Source organism: Belonocnema kinseyi, chromosome 9 (assembly GCF_010883055.1).
Source record: "Belonocnema kinseyi isolate 2016_QV_RU_SX_M_011 chromosome 9, B_treatae_v1, whole genome shotgun sequence".
Lineage (NCBI taxonomy): Eukaryota > Metazoa > Arthropoda > Insecta > Hymenoptera > Cynipidae > Belonocnema > Belonocnema kinseyi.
In genome coordinates, this window is record NC_046665.1 from 132,321,686 (window position 1) to 132,341,375 (window position 19,690).

Consider the following 19,690-nt stretch of genomic DNA (forward strand, 5'->3'; position numbering starts at 1 on the left):
AATTGTTTGACATAGAAAGCCTGAAATCGTTAAAATTTCGAAGAGTCTTTAAACTTTGAACGTTACAATTTTAATTGTTTTATTTGAAAAATTTGTAAATTGTTGAATTTTCATGTATAAATAATAATTAAAAACATAATATTTGTAGACAAGATTTGAGCAATTTTAAGAGATGTTTGAAATTTTTGAAAAGATTCAAAACTATCATGCAAATTTTAAAAAAAATTCCCTTAAAACCTTAAAGATTCTTTTTTGAAAGTTTTGTAAACCTTTTAAAATCTTTTTAAATTATCTCTTAATATAAATTTTCAAAATGAAAAATTATTTTCAATTTTCCTGGGTATCTTAGGAAAATATTTTTATTCTTTTGAAGTCTTTCACAATTCTTGAAAAGCTTCCACATTTTTTATTTGAAATCTGCAAAAATGTAGAAATAATCAAAGTTCAATTGTTATCTATACACCAACATGTTTAGGACATTTTTTTTAATTTGCAAGGATTTCCTAAGAATTGTATGAAAATTCAATTAATTTTAAAAGATATTTAGAAGTTCTGAAAAAAAATTTTTTAATAATTAAAAATTTGAACAAATTTAAAACTAATTCTAGATTTCTCAAGATCTTGAAGTTTTTTAAGGATGTTTAAACTTTGAACTATTTAAAATGAAAATAATTGAACTTATAATTTAAGAGGTGTTTAATTTTTAATGTTTCTAGCTTAAAATTCCTTAAAATAATATAATTTTGACAATTTTAAAGTTCATTGATTAATTTTTTAATTCAGGAGAAATTTTTTTTAGATTTAGTGTTCGATTTTTTGAATTTCATTATCCGTGAAAAAGTATTTGCGAACCGGGAACAAACGGGAAATATAATTTATTTCCTAAAGTTCTCTCGAAATCCTTTGAAATTTATCGAAATCTTTGAAGTATCATTGATAATTTTTCTGAAATTATTAAAAAATTTTCTGAAAAACACCAAACTCCCGGTTGACGATCCCCCGGTTTTCGAATTCGCAGAACTGTTGACACACCCAGTGTCACAGTTTGAAGCTTTGGGAGGAAGGTTGTCACGCATGCGTTATAGCGCAGTGGTTGAGGGGAAGTCAGCTGATCTCACATGCGTCAATTCGGTAATCGGGTTCAGTGTTTAACCAAGTTTAACGAAAGTGTCTCGATTTTGATTGTGTTACAATTCTGAAAAATGTCGAAGGAAAAGAAGAGACCACGTCTCTCGTTCAAAGAGAAACACGAGGTTGCAGGTCAAGTGAAAGCAGGAGTTTCGAAACAAGAGATTTTACAGAAATATGGCATTTCTGACAAAACGTACAGGAGAGTTATAGCTCGCGAAAGTGAATTGAACAATAAGGTTAAGAGATATCAATTTTTGAACAAAAAATCGGCAAAAACGAGTGATAATATGGTCCTAGAAGATGCTCTGATGGAGTGGTTTAAGATTGCAAGAGACAAAGGTGATCCGATGTCCGGGCCGATCATGCAAGAAAAAGCTCGCATTTTCAACGAGAAGCTCAACGGTTCGCAAACGTTTAAAGTAAGTCAGCTGAAAAAACATTATTTTTACAACACTTATTTCCCAGTTCCGCTCAATATTTAGTTTACGATACCTGTCTCCGACAAGTTCAATAAATATCTCATTAATTACAACAGGTTTTTTAGGTTATGTTTTGCTCGAGTTGAAATTATTTATTCAGTTGTGTACTCAATAATACCTTAGGAATATTTTTAAGATTTTTATTTGAAATGTTTTGAAATACTAAATATTTATTTATTCATACTTAGACAAATTTACCGCATATCATTAATTAATTAGAACAAAGTTTTGTTAGGTTATGTTTTGGGTTTTGAACATTTTTTTAGATATAATTTTTATCAATACCCATGCTAAAATTATTATTAGTTTTAATTGTATGCTCAAGTAACTTTGCTGCGAATATTTTTTAATTTTTCATTTGTGCAAGTAGTTTTATATTACTGCATTTTAATATTTTCTTTGAAATTCTTTTTTTTTTAATTAATTTTTTTAAGTGAAAATTTAACTACTCGATTCATGATTAAAAATTGATGGTTTTTAATAAAAAGTTCATCTCTTTGCTTGAAAGACAAACTAAATGACAATTTCATCAGAGAAAATTTAGGGCATTTTTTAAATGCAGTTTTGATATAATATTCTTATTAGTAATTTATTTCTTTGTATTTATATTTATTTTTTTACAGTTGCGTTCTCCTGAAAATGATCTTTTTAGTAATAATTTTCATTAATTGTTTGAAAATTAAAAAATTTTGCTAAAACGTCATGCCATTTGGTAAAACATTCAACTGTTTTTAAAATTTGTATTTTTCATTTCAAAATTCATCTATTTCAGTAAAAATTGAATCTGTCGTAGATAAAAATGCAATTATTCGATCAAAAATTTATCGATTTTGTTCAAAAAACTCATCTCTTTTGGTCAAAAATTCAACTGTTTTATTGAAAGCTCAACCATTTCGAAAATAAATAAACCAGTTTCAATTTGTTTTAAGTCAACTAAAATATTTTTTGGGTGAAAATTCAACTTTTTAAAATTCATTTATTATAATAAAAAATGAATTTTTCTAAGATAAAAATACAACGGATTTTGTTTTAAAAAATCACCCCTTTAGGTCAAAAATTGAACTTTTTGTTGACACTCAAAAGTCGACTAAATTCTTTTTTGGATAGAAATTCAACTATTTTTTTTAATTTGTGTTTTAAATTTAAAATTCATCTATTTTAGCAGAAATAGCATTCAACTAAACTAAAAAATTTTTTGGTTGAAAATTGATCTATTTTTTTTTTATTTTAAATTCGTCTTTTTTAGTAAAAATTGCATCTTTCTTAGATAAAAATGCAATTATTCGATTAAAAATTCAAATATTTTGTTGAAAAATATCCTGTTTGGTCGATAATTTAACCTTTTTGTTGAAAATTCAACCATTTCGAAAAAAATTGACTTGTTTAAAATTTGTATTTTTTTAAAAAGTCAACTAAAATCTTTTTTGGATAAAAATATAACTATTTATTTTTTAAATTGTGTTTTGAATTTAAAATTCATCTATATTAGCAGAAATAGCATTCATCCCTTTTAGTAAAAAATTCAATGATTTTATTAGAAAGTAATCCCTTTTGGTCAAAAATTCAACTTTTTTGTTGAAGACTCAATCATTTCGAAAAAAAATGATTGTTTAAAATTTGTATTTTTTAAAAAATTCAACTAAAATCTTTTTTGGATAAAAATTTAACTTTTTTTTTTAATTGTCTTTTGAATTTAAAATTCATCAATTTTATTAGAAATTGCATCTTTCCTAAATAAAAGTGGAACTATTCGGTTGAAAATTCAAGAATTTTGTTAAAAAGTCATCATTTTGGTCAAAAAATCAAATTTTTTTTTAAAAAACTCAACCATTTCGAAAAAATTTACTTGTTTAAAATTTATATTTTGTTGAAAAGCCAACTAAAATATTTTTTGCATGAAAATGAACCTTTTTTTAAAAAGTTGTCTTTTTATTTCAAAAGTTTATATATTTTGGGAGGAATTGCATCTTTTTTTAATAAAAATGTAACTATTCGGTTAAAAATTCAACAATTTTGTTAAAAAGTTATCCTTATTGGTTGAAAATTAATTTTTTTTCGTAGAAACTTTACTCATTTTAAAATCATATTTTGATTTTGAAAAGTCAACTGAAATTTTTTTTTGATAAAAATTCAATTCTTTTTTTTTTAAGTTTTGTGTTTTATTTAAAATGTTATTAATTTTATTAGAAGTTCATGAAAATAACACCATTTGGCTAAATATTCCAAAATTTTGTTAAATAGTGATCATGTTTTGGTTAAAAATTCAACTGTTTTGTTGAAAATTCTTCTTTTTGTTGTGAAAAGTCATGTATCTTCGTAGAAAATTCAATTCTTGCTTAAGACAAATATTTTGTGTTGAAAAGTCAAATGAAATTATTTTTTTGACTAAAATTCAATTTTTTTTAATTTGTCTTTTATGTTTTAAAGGTAATTTTTCAATGACATTCAATTTGTAGTATTTCAGATATTCACTGTTACGCTTTTCTAAATGATAATTCACCTTTTTACGTTTAAAATTATATTATTTTATTAACATAGATAGAAAGTTTTGTCTTTATTTAAAATAAATAAATTTGAAAGTTTTTTATTTGTTTCTGAAATATCGTTTTATTCCGTTAATAAAAGATTCTATGTTGAAAATATTACAAGATTGAAATGCTGGTATTTGAATATAAGTTAATGGTCAGGGAAAATAAAAAATTGGCCAACGAAAAATCAGAGAATTTTGAAAATGAAGTCCCAAATTGAGATACCTAGAAAAAACATGGAATTGTCAAGGAATTTTTTTCCAGGATTTGAGTAGACACCCTATTTCCAATTTCAAACCTCCTCAAGTACTGAGAACTTTTCGAGAAAAAAAAAAATGTTATTTTTATAGGCAAGCAATGGTTGGCTCGAGCGTTTCAAAAAACGGTACGGTATTAAATTAAAAGGAGAGAAATCGTCTAGCGATTCTTCAGGCGCTGCCGAATTTTCGCCAATTTTGAAAGCGAAAATTGAATCGGAAAATTTAAAGCCAGACAATATGTACAATGCAGACGAGTCAGGAATTTTCTGGCGATTATTGATGGCCTGTTTTTTTGCTCTGCGTGAAGAAGCAGAAGTGTCGGGGAGAAAAGAATGCAAAGATCGTGTCACGGCTTTATTTTGCGCTAATTCCTCGGGAAGTCATCGAATTCCACTGCTAATGATTGGAAAATCGGAAATTCCAAGTTGTCTCGAGAATCTGATAACCGAAAATTTACAAGATGTTAGCTTGAAGAACTTGGAAAGTCTCGGTGTTATCTACACACATCAGGACAATGCTTGGATGGACAAATGTATATTCCTGCTATGGTAATGTATACTTTATTTACCTTGAAAAAAAAAAATCGAAAATTTAATTAAAAATCCGGTAATTTACTTCTAATCGCTGAAAAATTCGAGTTTTCATTATTTTAATAATTTTTTATCTTATTTTCAATTTAGAAAAGTGATTTATACTTTATCTACATTCGCAGATTTGATAGATTATCTCAGTTTACTTTAATTAAATAATTTATTATTGAATTTTTATTCTTTTTAATTATAAGAAAAACATTTTGGAATTTTTTGCTCTGAGATTTTTTGTTCGCCGACCTAATTTGTTGAAAATTCAACTATTTCCGTTGAAGAGTCGTCATTTTAGTTGAAAATTCATATCAGTTAGATTGAAAATTGAACTATTTTCTTTTATTTATTTTTTGTCCGGTAATTTTGCACATTTTGTAGAAGAAAAATGTGTCCCAAGTTCGATTTTAACATTTTTTTTAAATAATTAAAATTTTTTTAGACCGAGAAATGACAGTGAATTTTTTTCTACTGGGAATTTTACAAGTTTATAGAAAGAAATCTGTCCACGATCGATTTTAACAGTTTTTAAATAATTAGTGGAATTTTTATGTTTTTCAATTATGCTATTATTTATCTTACAATGCGTAATTCAAAAAAATTTTACTTTACAAATTTTCCATAAAAAATTTGTATTTCTAAGCTTACATTTTTAATTTAAAGAATTTTTAAATGATTTCTTAAAGACTTGGACAAATAAACAATAAAAGCCTTTGGTGTTTAAAATTTTGCATAAAAAACATTTTTATTTAATAAATAATTTTTTTAAATTTATCTGTACTTTAAGCATTAAAAAGTGAAAAAAACGGTTTTGAATCAGTTCAAAATTAAATTTAAATTAAACCAGTGTCAATTTGAAAATGTTTTTCATCAAACAAATGTGAACGTGTGACTGAAAGTTTATAAACTATTTTCAAATTAAAAATAATTTCATAATAATATATTCCTAATTAAAGGATTTTATTAAATTTAAAATATTGTTTTAGTCTAAAATATTCAATTTTTAACACATTCAATTTGAAATTTTTAATAAAAAAAAATTAATTATTAAATATTTAGAATATTTGAATTTTTATTTAAGACAAGTAAATTGAAACCAAATATTTAAAAGTGAAGAATCTTTAACTGAATTCTTTGGCATAGAAAACCAGGAATCGTTAAAATTTCGAAAAATGCTTCATTTGTGAGTGAAATTTTTAAATTTTGATGTTTAATTTACAAATGAACGTTTTTGTAGAAAAAATTTGAGTAATTTTAAGAAACATTTAGGAGTTTTTAAAAGATTCAAAATTGTCATGCAAATTTTCGAAAGTTTTCTTAAAATCTTCTAGAATATTTTTTCAAATTTTTTTAAAGTCTTTCACAATTCTTAAAAAGAAAATAATTTTTTTGTTTAAAATCTGCGAAAATATACATTTTGTTTTATATTAGGCTATCATTTCAAGTTTTACATTATGTTGTAATCTTTTCAAAAATTCTACATATCTCTTGAAATTACTCAAATTTCGCCTACAAATAATAAATGTTCAATTGTTATTTATGCATCCAAATTGTAAAGAAATTTTCTAAAATTTGCAAGATTTTCTGAAAATTGTAGAAAAAATTCTATTCATTTTGAAAGATATTTAGAAGTTCTGAAAAAATTTCCAAAATAATTTAAAATTTATAACAATATTAAAACAACTTCTAGATTTCTCAAGATTTTAAAATAAAATTTTGAAGCTTTCCAAGGATGTTTAAACTATTTAAAAAGCAAATAATTGAATTTCTAATTTAAGAAGTGTCCAGTTAAAAAATTTTTAATTTGATATTTCTTGCTTAAAATTCCTTAAAATTATATAATTTTGAAAATTTTAATGTTCATTGATTTATTTTTTAACTAAGAAAAACCTGTTGGAATTTTTAGCTGTGTGAGCTTTTTTTTGCTGACCTAGTTTTGATAATAGTCGAATTAGGAATATTTTAAACATATTGGAACAATCATTTATTGAAAATTCAACTATTTCTGTTGAAGGGTCGTCATTTTAGTTGAAAATTCATCAGTTAGGTTGAAAATTGAACTATTTTCTTGAAAATCTGTTTGGTTGCGACATTATTTTTTGCGCTTTTGCAAGGTGTCCAATTACCCTGAAAACCTGGAGTTCCCCTTGAATTTTTTTTAAACCTTGAAAACCTCGAAATCCCAGGTTGACTGGGAAATGACAGTGAATTTATTGTTTGTCCGGTAATTTTGAAAACTTGTAGAAGAAAAATTTGTCCCATAACAGTTTTTAAAAATAATTAATTAAAAATCCGGGAATTTACATCTTTTAGAATTTTTTTCCCTGTGAGATTTTCTTTTTTTTCGTTTACTTAAATTTGATAATCGAATTGATAATATTTCAAACATAAAAAAAAATAGAATTGCACTTGGAACAGGGATTTTTTGACAACTAAAAATTCAAATATTCCAGTTGAAAATTGGATTTTTTTGCTGAAAATCCACTTTTTGTTGTTGTTAAGAATTAAATTTTTATCAGAAAATGTAACTATTCTATTTTTGGTGGAAAATGGATATTTTTTGGTGAAAATAGAACTATTTGTTGGGAAATTTATATTTTTTATTTAGAAATTAAACTAGTTTGAAAATTTATGTACATTGTGAAAAATTATCCTTCTTTTGTAGAAAATTAATCTTTATGGTTGACAATTCATCTTTAGGTATCATCTTAGTTCAAAATTCAAAAATGTTGATAAAAATTTGTCTTTTAATTTAAACTTCAGCTATTTTGTTAAAAAATAGATTTGTTTGTAAATATTTTCTTTTTCTTTGAAAGTCAATCTTCTTGTTTCAAAATTCTTCTTTTTGGTTAAAAATTCAAGTATTTCAGTCAAATATTTATCATTTTAGTTGAAAATTCATTTTTTAGGTTGGAAATAAAATTACTTAGTTACAAATTAATCGATTTTGTTATAAATTAATTTTTTTGGTTGAGGCTTCATAATTTGAAATGAAAATTCATCTCTGGTTGAAAATGTACCTTTTTTTTGGTTGAAAATTGATATTTTTTATTTAGAATTTAAACAAGTTACTTGGAAAATGTATGTACTTTGTGAAAAATTCGCCTTCTTTTGAAAAAATTTCATCATTCTGGTTTAAAATTCAACTCACTCATCAATTTCTTTGAAAATGTAATTATTTTTTAAAGTTCGTTTTTTTGTGGAAGGTAATTATTTTAACTGAAAATTTAACTTATTCCAATTGAATATTCCATAGATTTTGTTGAAAATTCATCTATTTGATTAAAAATAAATTTTGTTAACTGAAAATTTATTTATTTAAGTTTTGATGGTGAATTTATTTTTTTTAATAAAAATTAATTTGTTGTTGAAAAGTCAGCAGTTATGTTGAAAACTAAACTATTTTGTTGAAAATTGTTTTTTTTTTGTTGAAAATAAAAATTTTTTTAACTGATAATTTAAGAATTTTATTTATGCTTAAAAACGGATATTTTTAGTTTAAAATTCAATCCTCTTGTTAAAAATTCATGTATTTTGATGAAAAATCGTCTTTTTTGGTAGAAAATAAAACTACTAGGTTCGAAGTTAAACTTTTTTGTTAAAAATTCATTTTTTTGTTTGAAATTAATCTATTGGAGATGAAAATCTAAAATTTTAATTGAAAATTCATCAATTTGGTTGAAAATTTGCTTTAGTTGGGTGGAAGATTAATTATTTTAACTGCAAATTTAACTTTTCCTTTTATGGCTGAAAATTTGATCTTTTTTAGTTAAAAATTCAACTATTTGGTTAAAAATTCGTCTGTTTTAGTAAAAAATTCATCTAATTCGTTGAAAAGTTATATATTTTGTTAAAAAATCGTCTTTTTTATGGTAGAAAATTAATATTTTTGTTTGAATATTTATCATTTTCGTTAAAAATTCAAGTATTCCAATCGAATATTCATAGTTTTATTGGCAAGTGTATCTTTTTGGTTGAAAATTCAACTAACCCAGTTTAATATTCCATAGTTTTAATAGTAAATTCATCTTTTTCAGTTAAAGATTCATGATTATAGTTGAAAATAATAAAAATTCATCAATTTGATTGAAAATTTAGATGTTTTTTTGTTTGAAAATTAATTTTTTTTAACTGAAAATTTAAAAACTTTATTTTTGGTTATAAACGAATATTTTTTAGTTTAAAATTTAACTCTCTTGTTAAAAATTCATGTATTTTGTTGAAAAATCGTCTTTTTTGGTAGAAAATTAACATTCTTCTTGCAAAATTCATCTTTTTTTTTGTTGAAAATAAAACTACTTGGTTAGAAGTTGAACTCTTTGGTTCTTTACTCGAAGTATTAATTATTCGATATAAAAAAAATGTCTTGGCATGGAAAGAAGTTTTTTTTATCAAAAATTGAACTATTTTGTCGAAAATTGTTTATTTTTTTATATTTGTTTGAAAATTATTATTCATTTTTGACATGAAACAAGAATTTTTTCAGTTAATTGTCAATCAAGTAGTCAAATTTTTTAATAAAATAGTTAAAACTTCAGCCAAAAAAGACGAATTTTCATCAAAATAAATGAATTTTAAACTAAAAAAAATAGATAAATTTTCAACCAGAAATGTAATGCATTTTCAGTTGAAAAAATTGAGTATAAACTATAAACAGTTGCATTTTAAACTAAAAAGTATCAAATCTCTACTACAAGAGATGAATTTACAAACCAAACAAAAAATCATTTTTCTACGTGAACTGAATTTTCAACTAAGAAAGAAAAAAATTAAACCAAATTGTTAAATTTTTAACTAAAAAAAAAAATAATAATTTTATACGGCAAAATATTAATTTTCAAATCAAACAGACGAATTTTTATAAAACTTGGTGAATTTTTAACCAAAAAGGATTAATTTTAATCAAGATGAATAATTTTCCACAAAAAAAAAATTTCAGCAAATTAAATTAATTATCAATTAATTGTCATTTTCAACTATTCCAGTCGAAAATTTGAATACTCTGCTCAACCTCCAATTTTTTTTGTTAAGAATTAGATTTCTACCCGAAAATTTAATTATCAAAAAAAAAATTATCAAAATTCAACAATTTGGATGAAAATCTGTTGTTTTTTTTTTATTGGAAATTCAACTATTTCGTTGAAATTTCACATATTTGGTTAAAAATCGTTTTTTTTTTGTCAGAAAAATATTTTTTTCTTTGCAAGTTAATCGTCTTATTTAAAGAATCTTATTTTGGGTTAAAAATTAAAGTATTTCAGTTAAAAATTCATCAGTTTTCTTAAAACTTCATCGATTTGCTTGAAAATTGATCTTTTCACGTTCCAAATTCGACAATTTGGATGAACATCTGTCTTTTGTAAATTGAAAATTCAACTGTTTCATTGAAATTTCACATATTTTGTTTTTAAAAAAATTACTTTTTTTCTTTAAAAAATATATTCTTGTTTAAAGAATCTTATTTTTCATTAAAAATCATCAATTTTGTTGAAAATTAATCTTTTCAAGTTCAAGATTCAACAATTTGGTAGAAATTTTTTTTTTAATTGAAAATTCAATTATTTCGTTGAAAATCCACGTATTTTGTTATGAAAAAAAGACTTTTTCTCAGAAAGATATCATTTTCTTTGCAATATAATAATCTTTTTTTTTTAATTTTTATTTTTCGTTAAAAATCGTCAATTTGCTTGAAAATTGATCTTTTCAAGTTCCAAATTCAACATTTTGGATGAACATTTGTCTTTTGTAATTGAAAATTCAAATATATTTCGTTGAAACGTCACATATTTTGTTGAAAAAAGACTTTTTTTTCCTTAGAAAAATATCATTTTCTTTGCAATATAATATTCTTGTTTAAAAAGTCTTATATTCAGTTAAAAATTCATGTATTCCAGTTAAATATTTAGCATTTTAGTTAAAAATTTATCATTTTGTTAAAATTCCATCAATTTGATTGAAAATTGATCTTTTCAAGTTCAAAATTCAACAATTTGTATGAAAATTTGTCTTTGTTAATTTAAAAATCAATTGTTTTATTAAAAATCCACATATTTGGTTAAAAATCAACTTTTTTTGTTAGAAAAATATATTTTTCTTTGCTGGTTAATCCCCTTGTTTAAAAAATCTTATTTTTGGTTAAAATTTCATCAATTTTGTTGAAAATTAATTTTTTGCGAGTTTAAAATTCAACAATTTGTATGAAAATTTGTCTTTTTTAATTTAAAAATAAACTATTTCATTGAAAATCTCCATATTTCGTTAAAAAACGTCTTTTTTGTCAGAAAAATATTCTTGTTAAATATTTATCATTTTAGTAAAAATTCATCATTTTTGTTAAAATTTCATCAATTTGCTTGAAAATTGATCGTTTCAAGTTCCAAATTCAACAGTTGGGATGAAAATTTATCTTTTGTAATTAAAAATTCAAATATGTTTCGTTTAAAATCCAAATATTTTGTTTAAAAAAATACTTTTTTCTTAGAAAAATATCATTTTCTTTGCAATATAATATTCTTGTTTAAAAATCTTATTTTTCGTTAAAAATCATAAATTTTGTTGAAAATAAATGTTTTCAAGTTCAAAATTCAACAATTTGGATGCAAATTTGTCTTTTTTAATTTAAAAATCAACTATTTCGTTGAAAATCTACATATTTTGTTAAAAGTCGACTTTTTTCATAGAAAAATATCTTTTTCATTGCAATTTAATATTCTTATTTAAACATTCTTATTTTGGGTTAAAAATTGAAGTATTTAGACTAAACATTTATTATTTTATTAGAAAATTCATCTTTTAATTTGGAAATAAAATTGTTTGATTTAAAGTTATTCTATTTTGTTAAAAATTAGATTTTTCTATTGAAAATTCATTTATGGTTGAAGTAGATTTTTAACAGAAAATTAATAGGTTTTATGAATGTTCTTACTCAAAAATTCTTGTTTTCTGTTATAAATTTAAGTGTCTCAGCCAAAGATTCATAATTTTAGTTGGAAATTAATCATTTGGGTTAAAATTTTATCAGTTTGGTTGAAAATTGATCTTTGGAAGTTAAAAATTCAACAATTTTGTATGAAATTTTGTCTTTTTTAATTGAAAATTAAACTATTTCGTTAAAAATTAATGTTTTTTAATTAAAATTCAACTATTTGGTAATTTAGAGAGTTATATTTTAGTATTACTTAATTATTTAATACATCAATTAAATTCTTAAAAACTGAAAAAAATAATTATTTGTTAGAATATCGCGAAACTGTGTACATATTCCAATTTCAATATTTAACAAAAAATGCAAAATAATTGAACGGTTCCGTACTGTGAAAAATTATACCTTGGAAAATACTTGCTCTACCTGAAATTGTCAGGAAATTTTCTTCCAGGATTTGAGTGGACCTGTAATAGATGGCACAATTTTTTCGTTTTTTTTTTTTTTTTTAACAACCCTAAATTGTTTCAGGTACAAGGATGTGTTTATTCCCCGAGTTTTGGAACGTCAAAAAGAGGATGGAATCACGGGAAAGGTTATTTTACTCCTCGATAGTGCTCCATCACATCCGAGTTTGGAGGAACTCAACGCGATAAACGAAAACTTTGAAGTCGTTTGTTTGCCGCACAATGTGACCGCGCTGATTCAACCCATGGCTCAAGGAATAATTGCCTCGACGAAAAAACTCTACAAGAAAGATTTGCTGACACGTCTTCTGCTCAGTGAAAAATCAGAAGGACCTGTTCAGTTTTTGAAGGAATTGGACCTTCCCGATTTCTTTGGCATGCTCAGTCTCGCCTGGCACGCTGTGGAATCAAGTTCTCTTCAAAAAGCCTGGAAACCACTTCTTTCTGCGAAACAAGGGACGAATTCGAAGCCAGGCGAAGAGGAGGATCCTCTTTCTATTGACAATCCAGTTATTGTCAGCGAACCGGAATCGCCGCCGGCTGTGATCAGTTTTCCCCATGAAATTTGGGATCAAGTTTCGGAACTGATTTCAGCACCGGGCTATTCTATGAAAAAATCGAGAGAATATCTTCTGAAGTGGTTTGAAAATGACGACGACGATTGTGGCTGGGAGTCGTTGTCGGACAGTGATATTGTCAATTTGGTGACAAATTGTCGCAGTGAGACTGAAAATCCTGACATGGTACAGTTTGTCACATGTGGTAAATTAGAGCCTGAAAGTCTGGATAAAATTGAAACTAGGAAAACTGTATCGGAAAATTTGGATGTTGTTAGAAATAGTGGACGCGGGTCGGAAATTGTAACTAAAATCGAAAATATCGAGACAATTTTTGAAAATCCTGATATGGTAAACTTTGTGACGTGTGGCAAATTAGAGCCGGAAATTGTAAGTGAAATGGAAAGTAGTACAACTGTTTCGGAAAATTCGGATATTTTGAGTCTTGTTGCAACTGGCGGCGAACCGGAAATTGAAACTGGATTCAAAAGCTGTGAAATTGTCTTAAACAGTTCTGAGGATGTGGAAATAACGTCGTCAGAGGCTTTTTACCACCTCATGAAGTTTAAAAATTGGGCGAAATCGCGAGTAGACTGCTTGCCGAAACATCTTGATTATATTAGAGAATTAGAGAATTTGACGAGCGAACCGAAAATATGTTCATGGACATAGGAATAGGATTATTAGAATTTAAAAAAGAAAATTGTTCAAGACAAATGTACTAGAAATTAAACGTATTTATTTTCTTAATCTATGTTGATACTCAATTAGAGCTCTCTCTGGGTGGCTACTCGACAGAGAAATTACCGGGGATTTAATTTTAAAAAAGGGAATTGAATTCTGATGGCGGTAAAATTCAAGCTTTTGTTATTTTAATAATTTTGGTCAATTATTTCAGCTTACTGTAATTAAATCATAATTTATTATTGATTTTTATTCCTTTTCATTATAAGAATTTTTTTCTGTTTGATAATTTTTTTTGCCCTTTAGTTAAGTTTGATAATCGAATTGATGATATTTCGAATATACAAAAAGTATAATTTATTCATAAAATGAATTTATCGCGTTTTATTCGCCTACTCCTAACTTATCTTAAACTCGTGATAAAATTTAGGGATTTTATTTTAGGGCAGGGAATTTCTATATACAATTATAATTTCAATCAGTTTGAAAATTTATGTACTTTGTGAAAAACTCGCCTTCTTTTGTAGAAAATTAATAATAATAATAAAAAATTGTTGAAAATTCATCAATTTGGGTGAAAATTGATCCTCTCAAGTTCAAAATTCAACAATTTGGATGAAAATTGGTCTTTTTTAATTGAAAATTCAACTATTTCGTTGAAATTTCACATCTTTTGTTGAAAATCGGTTCTTTTTTTGTTAGAAAAATATCTTTTTATTTACAAGTTAATCTTCTTATTTGAAAAATCTTATTTTTGGTTAAAATGTTATCAATTTTGTTGAAAATTAATCTTTTCAAGTTCAAATTTCAACAATTCGTATAAGAATTTTTCTTTTTTAATTGAAAATTCAACTATATCGTTGAAAACCCATATACTTTGTTAAAAATCGACTTTTTTTGTTAGAAAAATCTCTTTTTCTTTGTAATTTAATAATCTTGTTTAAAAAAAGCATATTTTTGGTGAAAATTTAATCATATATTTATCGTTTCAATTAAAATTTCATCAATTTGCTTGAAAATGGATCTTTTCAAGTTCAAAACTAAACAATTTTTATGAAAATTGGTCTTTTTTAATTTAAAAATCATATTTCTTTGTTAGAAAAATATCTTTTTCCATACAAGTTAATCTGCTTGTTTAAAAAATCTTATTTTTGGTTAAAATCTCATTAATTTTGTTGAAAATTAATCTTTTCAAGTTCAAATTTTAACCATTTGTATTATAATTATATACAATTTGTACTCTTTTTGTTAGAAAAATATCTTTTCCATTTATAATTTTTGTTGAAAAAATGTTATTTTTTGTTAAAAATTCATCATTTTGTTAAATTTCATCAATTAGGTTGACAATTGATCTTCTCAAGTTCAAAATTCAACAATTCGTGTAAGAATTTTCCTTTTTCAATTGAAAATTCAACTATATCGTTGAAAATCCATATATTTTGTCAAAAATCGACTTTTTTGTTAGAAAAATCTCTTTTTCTTTGTAATTTAATAATCTTGTTTAAAAAAGCTTATTCTTGGTGAAAAATTAATCATATATTTATCATTTCAATTAAGATTTCATCAATTTGCTTGAAAATTGATCTTTTCAAGTTCAAAATTAAACAATTTTTATGAAAAGTGGTGTTTTTTAATTTAAAAATCAACTATTTTATTGAAAATCCACATATTTGGTTAAAAATCATGTTTCTTTGTTAGAAAAATATCTTTTTCTTCACAAGTTAATCTACTTGTTTAAACAATCTTAATTTTGGTTAAAATCTCATCAATTTTGTTGAATATTAATCTTTTCAAGTTCAAATTTTAACAATTTGTATGAGAATTTGTCTTTTATAATTGAAAATTCAGCTATATCGTTGAAAATCCACATATTTGGTTAAAATTCGACTTTTTTTTGTTAGAAAAATATCTTTCTTTTCCATTTATAATTCTTGGTGAAAAAATGTTATTTTTTGTTAAAAATTCAAGCATTCCAGTTAAATGTTTATCATTTTAGTTAGAAATTCATCAATTAGGTTGACAATTGATCTTTTCAAGTTCAAAATTCAACAATTTATGTGAAAACTTTTCTTTTTCAATTGAAAATTCAACTATTTCATTGAAAATCCACATATTTTGTTAAAAATCGACTTTTTTTTGTTAGAAAAATATCTTTTTCTTTGTGATTTAATATTCTTGTTTAAAACAGCTTATTTTTAGTGAAAATTTCATCAAATATTTACCATTTTAGTTAAAATTTCATCAATTTGCTTGAAAATTGATCTTTTCAATTTCAAAATTCAATAGTTTGGATGAGAATTGGTCTTTTATAATTTAAAAATCAACTTATTCAATGAAAATCCACATATTTGGTTAAAAATCATATTTCTTTGTTAGAAAATTAACTTTTTTTTCACAAGTTAATCTACTTGTTTAAAAAATCTTATTTTTGGTTAAAAATGCATGTATTTCAGTTAAATATTTATCATTTTAATTAAAAATTCATCATTTTGTTGAAATTTCATCAATTAGGTTCAAAATTGATCTTTTCAAGTTCAAAATTCAACAATTTATGTGAAAACTTTTCTTTTATAATTTAAAAATCAACTATTTCGTTGAAAATCCGCATATTTGGTTATAAATTGACTTTTTTTTGTTCGAAAAATATCTTTTTCTTTGCAAGTTAATCTTCTTGTTTAAAAAATCTTATTTTTTGGTTAAAATTGTGTTGAAAATTAATCTTTTCAAGTTGCAAATTCAACAATTTGGATGAAAATTTGTCTTTTTTAATTTAAATATCAACTATTTAATTGAAAATCCAGATATTTCGTTAAAAATCGACTTTTCTTGTTAGAAAAATATATTTTTCTTTGTAATTTAATATCCTTGTTTAAAAAAGCTTATTTTTAGTGAAAAAATCATAAAATATTTATCATTTTACTTAAAATTTCATCAATTTGCTTGAAATTTGATCTTTTCAAGTTCAAAATTCAACAGTTTGGATAAAAATTTGTCTTTTGTAATTGAAAATTCAAATATATTTCGTTGAAAATCCACATATTTTGTTAAAAAAAGACTTTTTTTCCTTAGAAAAATATCATTTTCTTTGCAATATAATATTCTTGTTTAAAAAGTCTTATATTCAGTTAAAAATTCATGTATTCCAGTTAAATATTTAGCATTTTAGTTGAAAATTCATCCTTTTGTTAAAATTTCATCAATTTGGTTGAAAATGCATTTTTTAAAGTTCAAAATTCAACTATTTATATGAAGACTTTTCTTTTTCAATTGAAAATCCACATATTTTGTTAAAAATCGACTTTTTTTTATTAGAAAAATATCTTTTTCAATCTTTTTCTTTGTAATTTAATCTTGTTGTTTAATAAGTCTTATCTTTGGTTAAAAATGCACGTATTCCACTTAAATATTTATCATTTTAGTTAAAAATTCATCCTTTTGTTAAAATTTCAACAATTTGCTTGAAAATTCACCTTTTAAAGTTCAAAATTTAACTATTTGGATGAAAATTTGTCTTTTTTCTTTTAAAATTCAACTTTTTTGTGAAAAATCCACATAATTTGTTAAAAATCGAATTATTTATTAGAAAAATATTTTTTTTTGCAATTTAATATTCTTGTTTAAAAATGCCTATTTTTGGTTAAATATTCAAATATTCCAGTTAAATATATATTATTTTATTTGAAACCTCATTATTATTTTTTTTTAATTTCATCAATTTGATTGATGATTGATATTTTCAATTTCAAAATTCAACTATTTCGTTGAAAATCCCCATATTTTGATAAAAATCGACTTTTTTTGTTAGAAAAATATCTTTTTCTTTTCAATTTAGTATTCTTCTTTAAAAAATCTTATTTTTTGTGACAAATTAATGCATTTCAGTTAAATATTTATTATTTTATTTGAAAATTCATCTTATAGGTTGTATATAAAGTCACTTGTTTGAAAGTTAATCTCTTATGTTAAAAAATTATTTTTGTTGAAGAGTCATCATTTTAATTGAAAATTCATCTATGGTTGAAGATGTTTTTTTTTTCTGTTAAGAATTAGATTTTTAGCACAAAATTTTCGTTAAAAATTTACATTTTTAATGGATTTTATTACTCAAAAATTCTTCGTTTCTGTTAAAAATATCAAGTATTCCAGTTAAATATTTATCATTTGAGTTGGAAATTCATTTTTTAGGTTTGAAATAAAATAACTCTATTTAAATTAATTATTTTGGTTGAAGATTCATCATTTTAATAAAAAATTTATTTCTTTATTTGAAATATGAACTGTTCGATATAAAAAAAAATTCGTGGCTTGGAAAGAAATTTTCTTACCAAAAATTGAACTATTTTGTCGAAAATTGTTATTTTTTTTTATATTTTTTTGAAAATTATTATTAATTTAAACTAGAAATCTTACTATTATTTCAGTTAAATATTCCTTTTCACGTTTTATTAACCTATTCCTAATTTATCCTGACTTGGAACAGGGAATTTTAGAAAATAGTTATCGTTTTTATTTTAGGACAGGGAGTTTTTGTGAAGAAATATAATTTCACTTGCAAAAGGCAATTTTTGACATGAAACAAGAATTTTTTTCAGTTAATTATCAATCAAGTAGTTAAATTTTCTAATAAAACAGTTAAAATTTCAGCCCAAAAAGACAAATTTTCATCAAAATAAATGAATTTTAAACTAAAAGAGATCAATTTTCAACCAAAAATGTAAGTCACATTTTCAGTTGAAAAAAATGCACTATAAACTGTAAACAGTTGCATTTTAAACTAAAAAATATAAAATATCTACTACGAGAGATGAATTTACAATAAAATGAAATGAAAATTGTAAATTTTGAACAAAAACGTTAATTTTCAGGCAAATAATTTAATTGTCAATCCAAAAGGAAGAATTTTTAACAAAGGACATGAATTTTCAACTGAAAAAGATCCATTATTAACCAAAAATCGAATCTCTAAATAAAAAATTAATTTGTCTTAAATAGCTCAACTTTCAACCAAACAGTTAAAATTTCAAACAAAAAATATTTTATTTTCCAATCAAAAAGAACTCATTTATTAAAAAAGACTTAGTATCATCGAAATCGTGGAAAATTTGTCTTTTTTTGTAGAAAATTAATCGTTCTGTTTAAAAATTGAATCTTTTTGACATAAAATTCAACTATTCCAGTTAAAAATTTATCATTTTATATGATAATTCAGCAGTTTGATTAAAAATTAATTTCGGTAACTGAAAATTTAACTATTTCATTTTTTGTTGAAAATCGATCTTTGCTATTTTAAAATTCAACAATTTAGATGAAAATTTGTTGTTTTTTTTTCAATTGAAAAATCAACTTTTTCATTGAAAATCCACATATTTGGTTAAAAATCTTCCTTTTTTTGGTAAAAAATTTTTCTTTGCAACTCAATCTTCTTGTTTAAAAATTCAAGAATTCTAGTTAAATATTGATCATTTAATCTAAAAAGGCGACTTTCAGGATGAAAATAAAATTACTTAGTTGAAAGTTGAACTTTTTGGTTGAAAATTTATCATTTGAATTTAAAAATTAAACAATTTGTTCTGAAATTCACGTTCCTTGTGGAAAGATCGTATTTTTTTTTTAGAAAATTAATCTTTATGTTTGAAAACTCATCTTTTTTACGCAAAATTCAACTATTCAGTTGAAGATTCATGATTTTAGATAAAAATTCATCAGTTTGATTGAAAATTAATTTCATTAACTTAAAATTTAACTCCCATTTTTTGTTAATAATTGATCTTTGCTCATTCAAAATTCAACAATTTAGATGAAAATTTGTCTTTTTTAACTGAAAATTCAACTTTTTCATTGAAAATCCACATATTTGGTTAAAAATAATTTTTTGTTGTTCAAAATTATTATTTTTTTGGTTGCAGATTTATCATTTGAATTAAAAATTCATTTCTTTGGTTGAAAAACGAGCTGTTTTTTTTAAGTTTCTTTGTTCTTTGGATGTTTTTTGATTAAAAATTTTTTCTAAACTAAAACTGTAACAATTATACCAGTTAAATATTTCATAATTTTAGTTAAAAATGTATCTCTTCGGTTGAA

General features: G+C 23.5%; 1 protein-coding gene across 3 annotated transcripts in view; it reads left to right on the forward strand.

The window, feature by feature from the left end:
• The window catches only part of LOC117179884 (WD repeat-containing protein 46), a 55,516-nt gene that overhangs the window by 14,403 nt on the left and 21,423 nt on the right, over positions 1 to 19,690 (forward strand). The window contains exons 1-3 of one of the 3 annotated variants that reach the window (XM_033372069.1): positions 1,119 to 1,550; positions 4,489 to 4,946; positions 12,433 to 13,675. The exons of 1 other annotated variant lie outside the window; for it this stretch is intronic. In XM_033372069.1, the coding sequence (XP_033227960.1) occupies positions 1,203 to 1,550; positions 4,489 to 4,946; positions 12,433 to 13,597 (1,971 nt within the window). In that variant the 5' untranslated portion in view covers positions 1,119 to 1,202 and the 3' untranslated portion in view covers positions 13,598 to 13,675. Of the gene's footprint in view, positions 1 to 1,118; positions 1,551 to 4,488; positions 4,947 to 12,432; positions 13,676 to 19,690 lie in introns of those variants that run through there. One more of the 3 variants, XM_033372071.1, reaches the window with a different exon arrangement.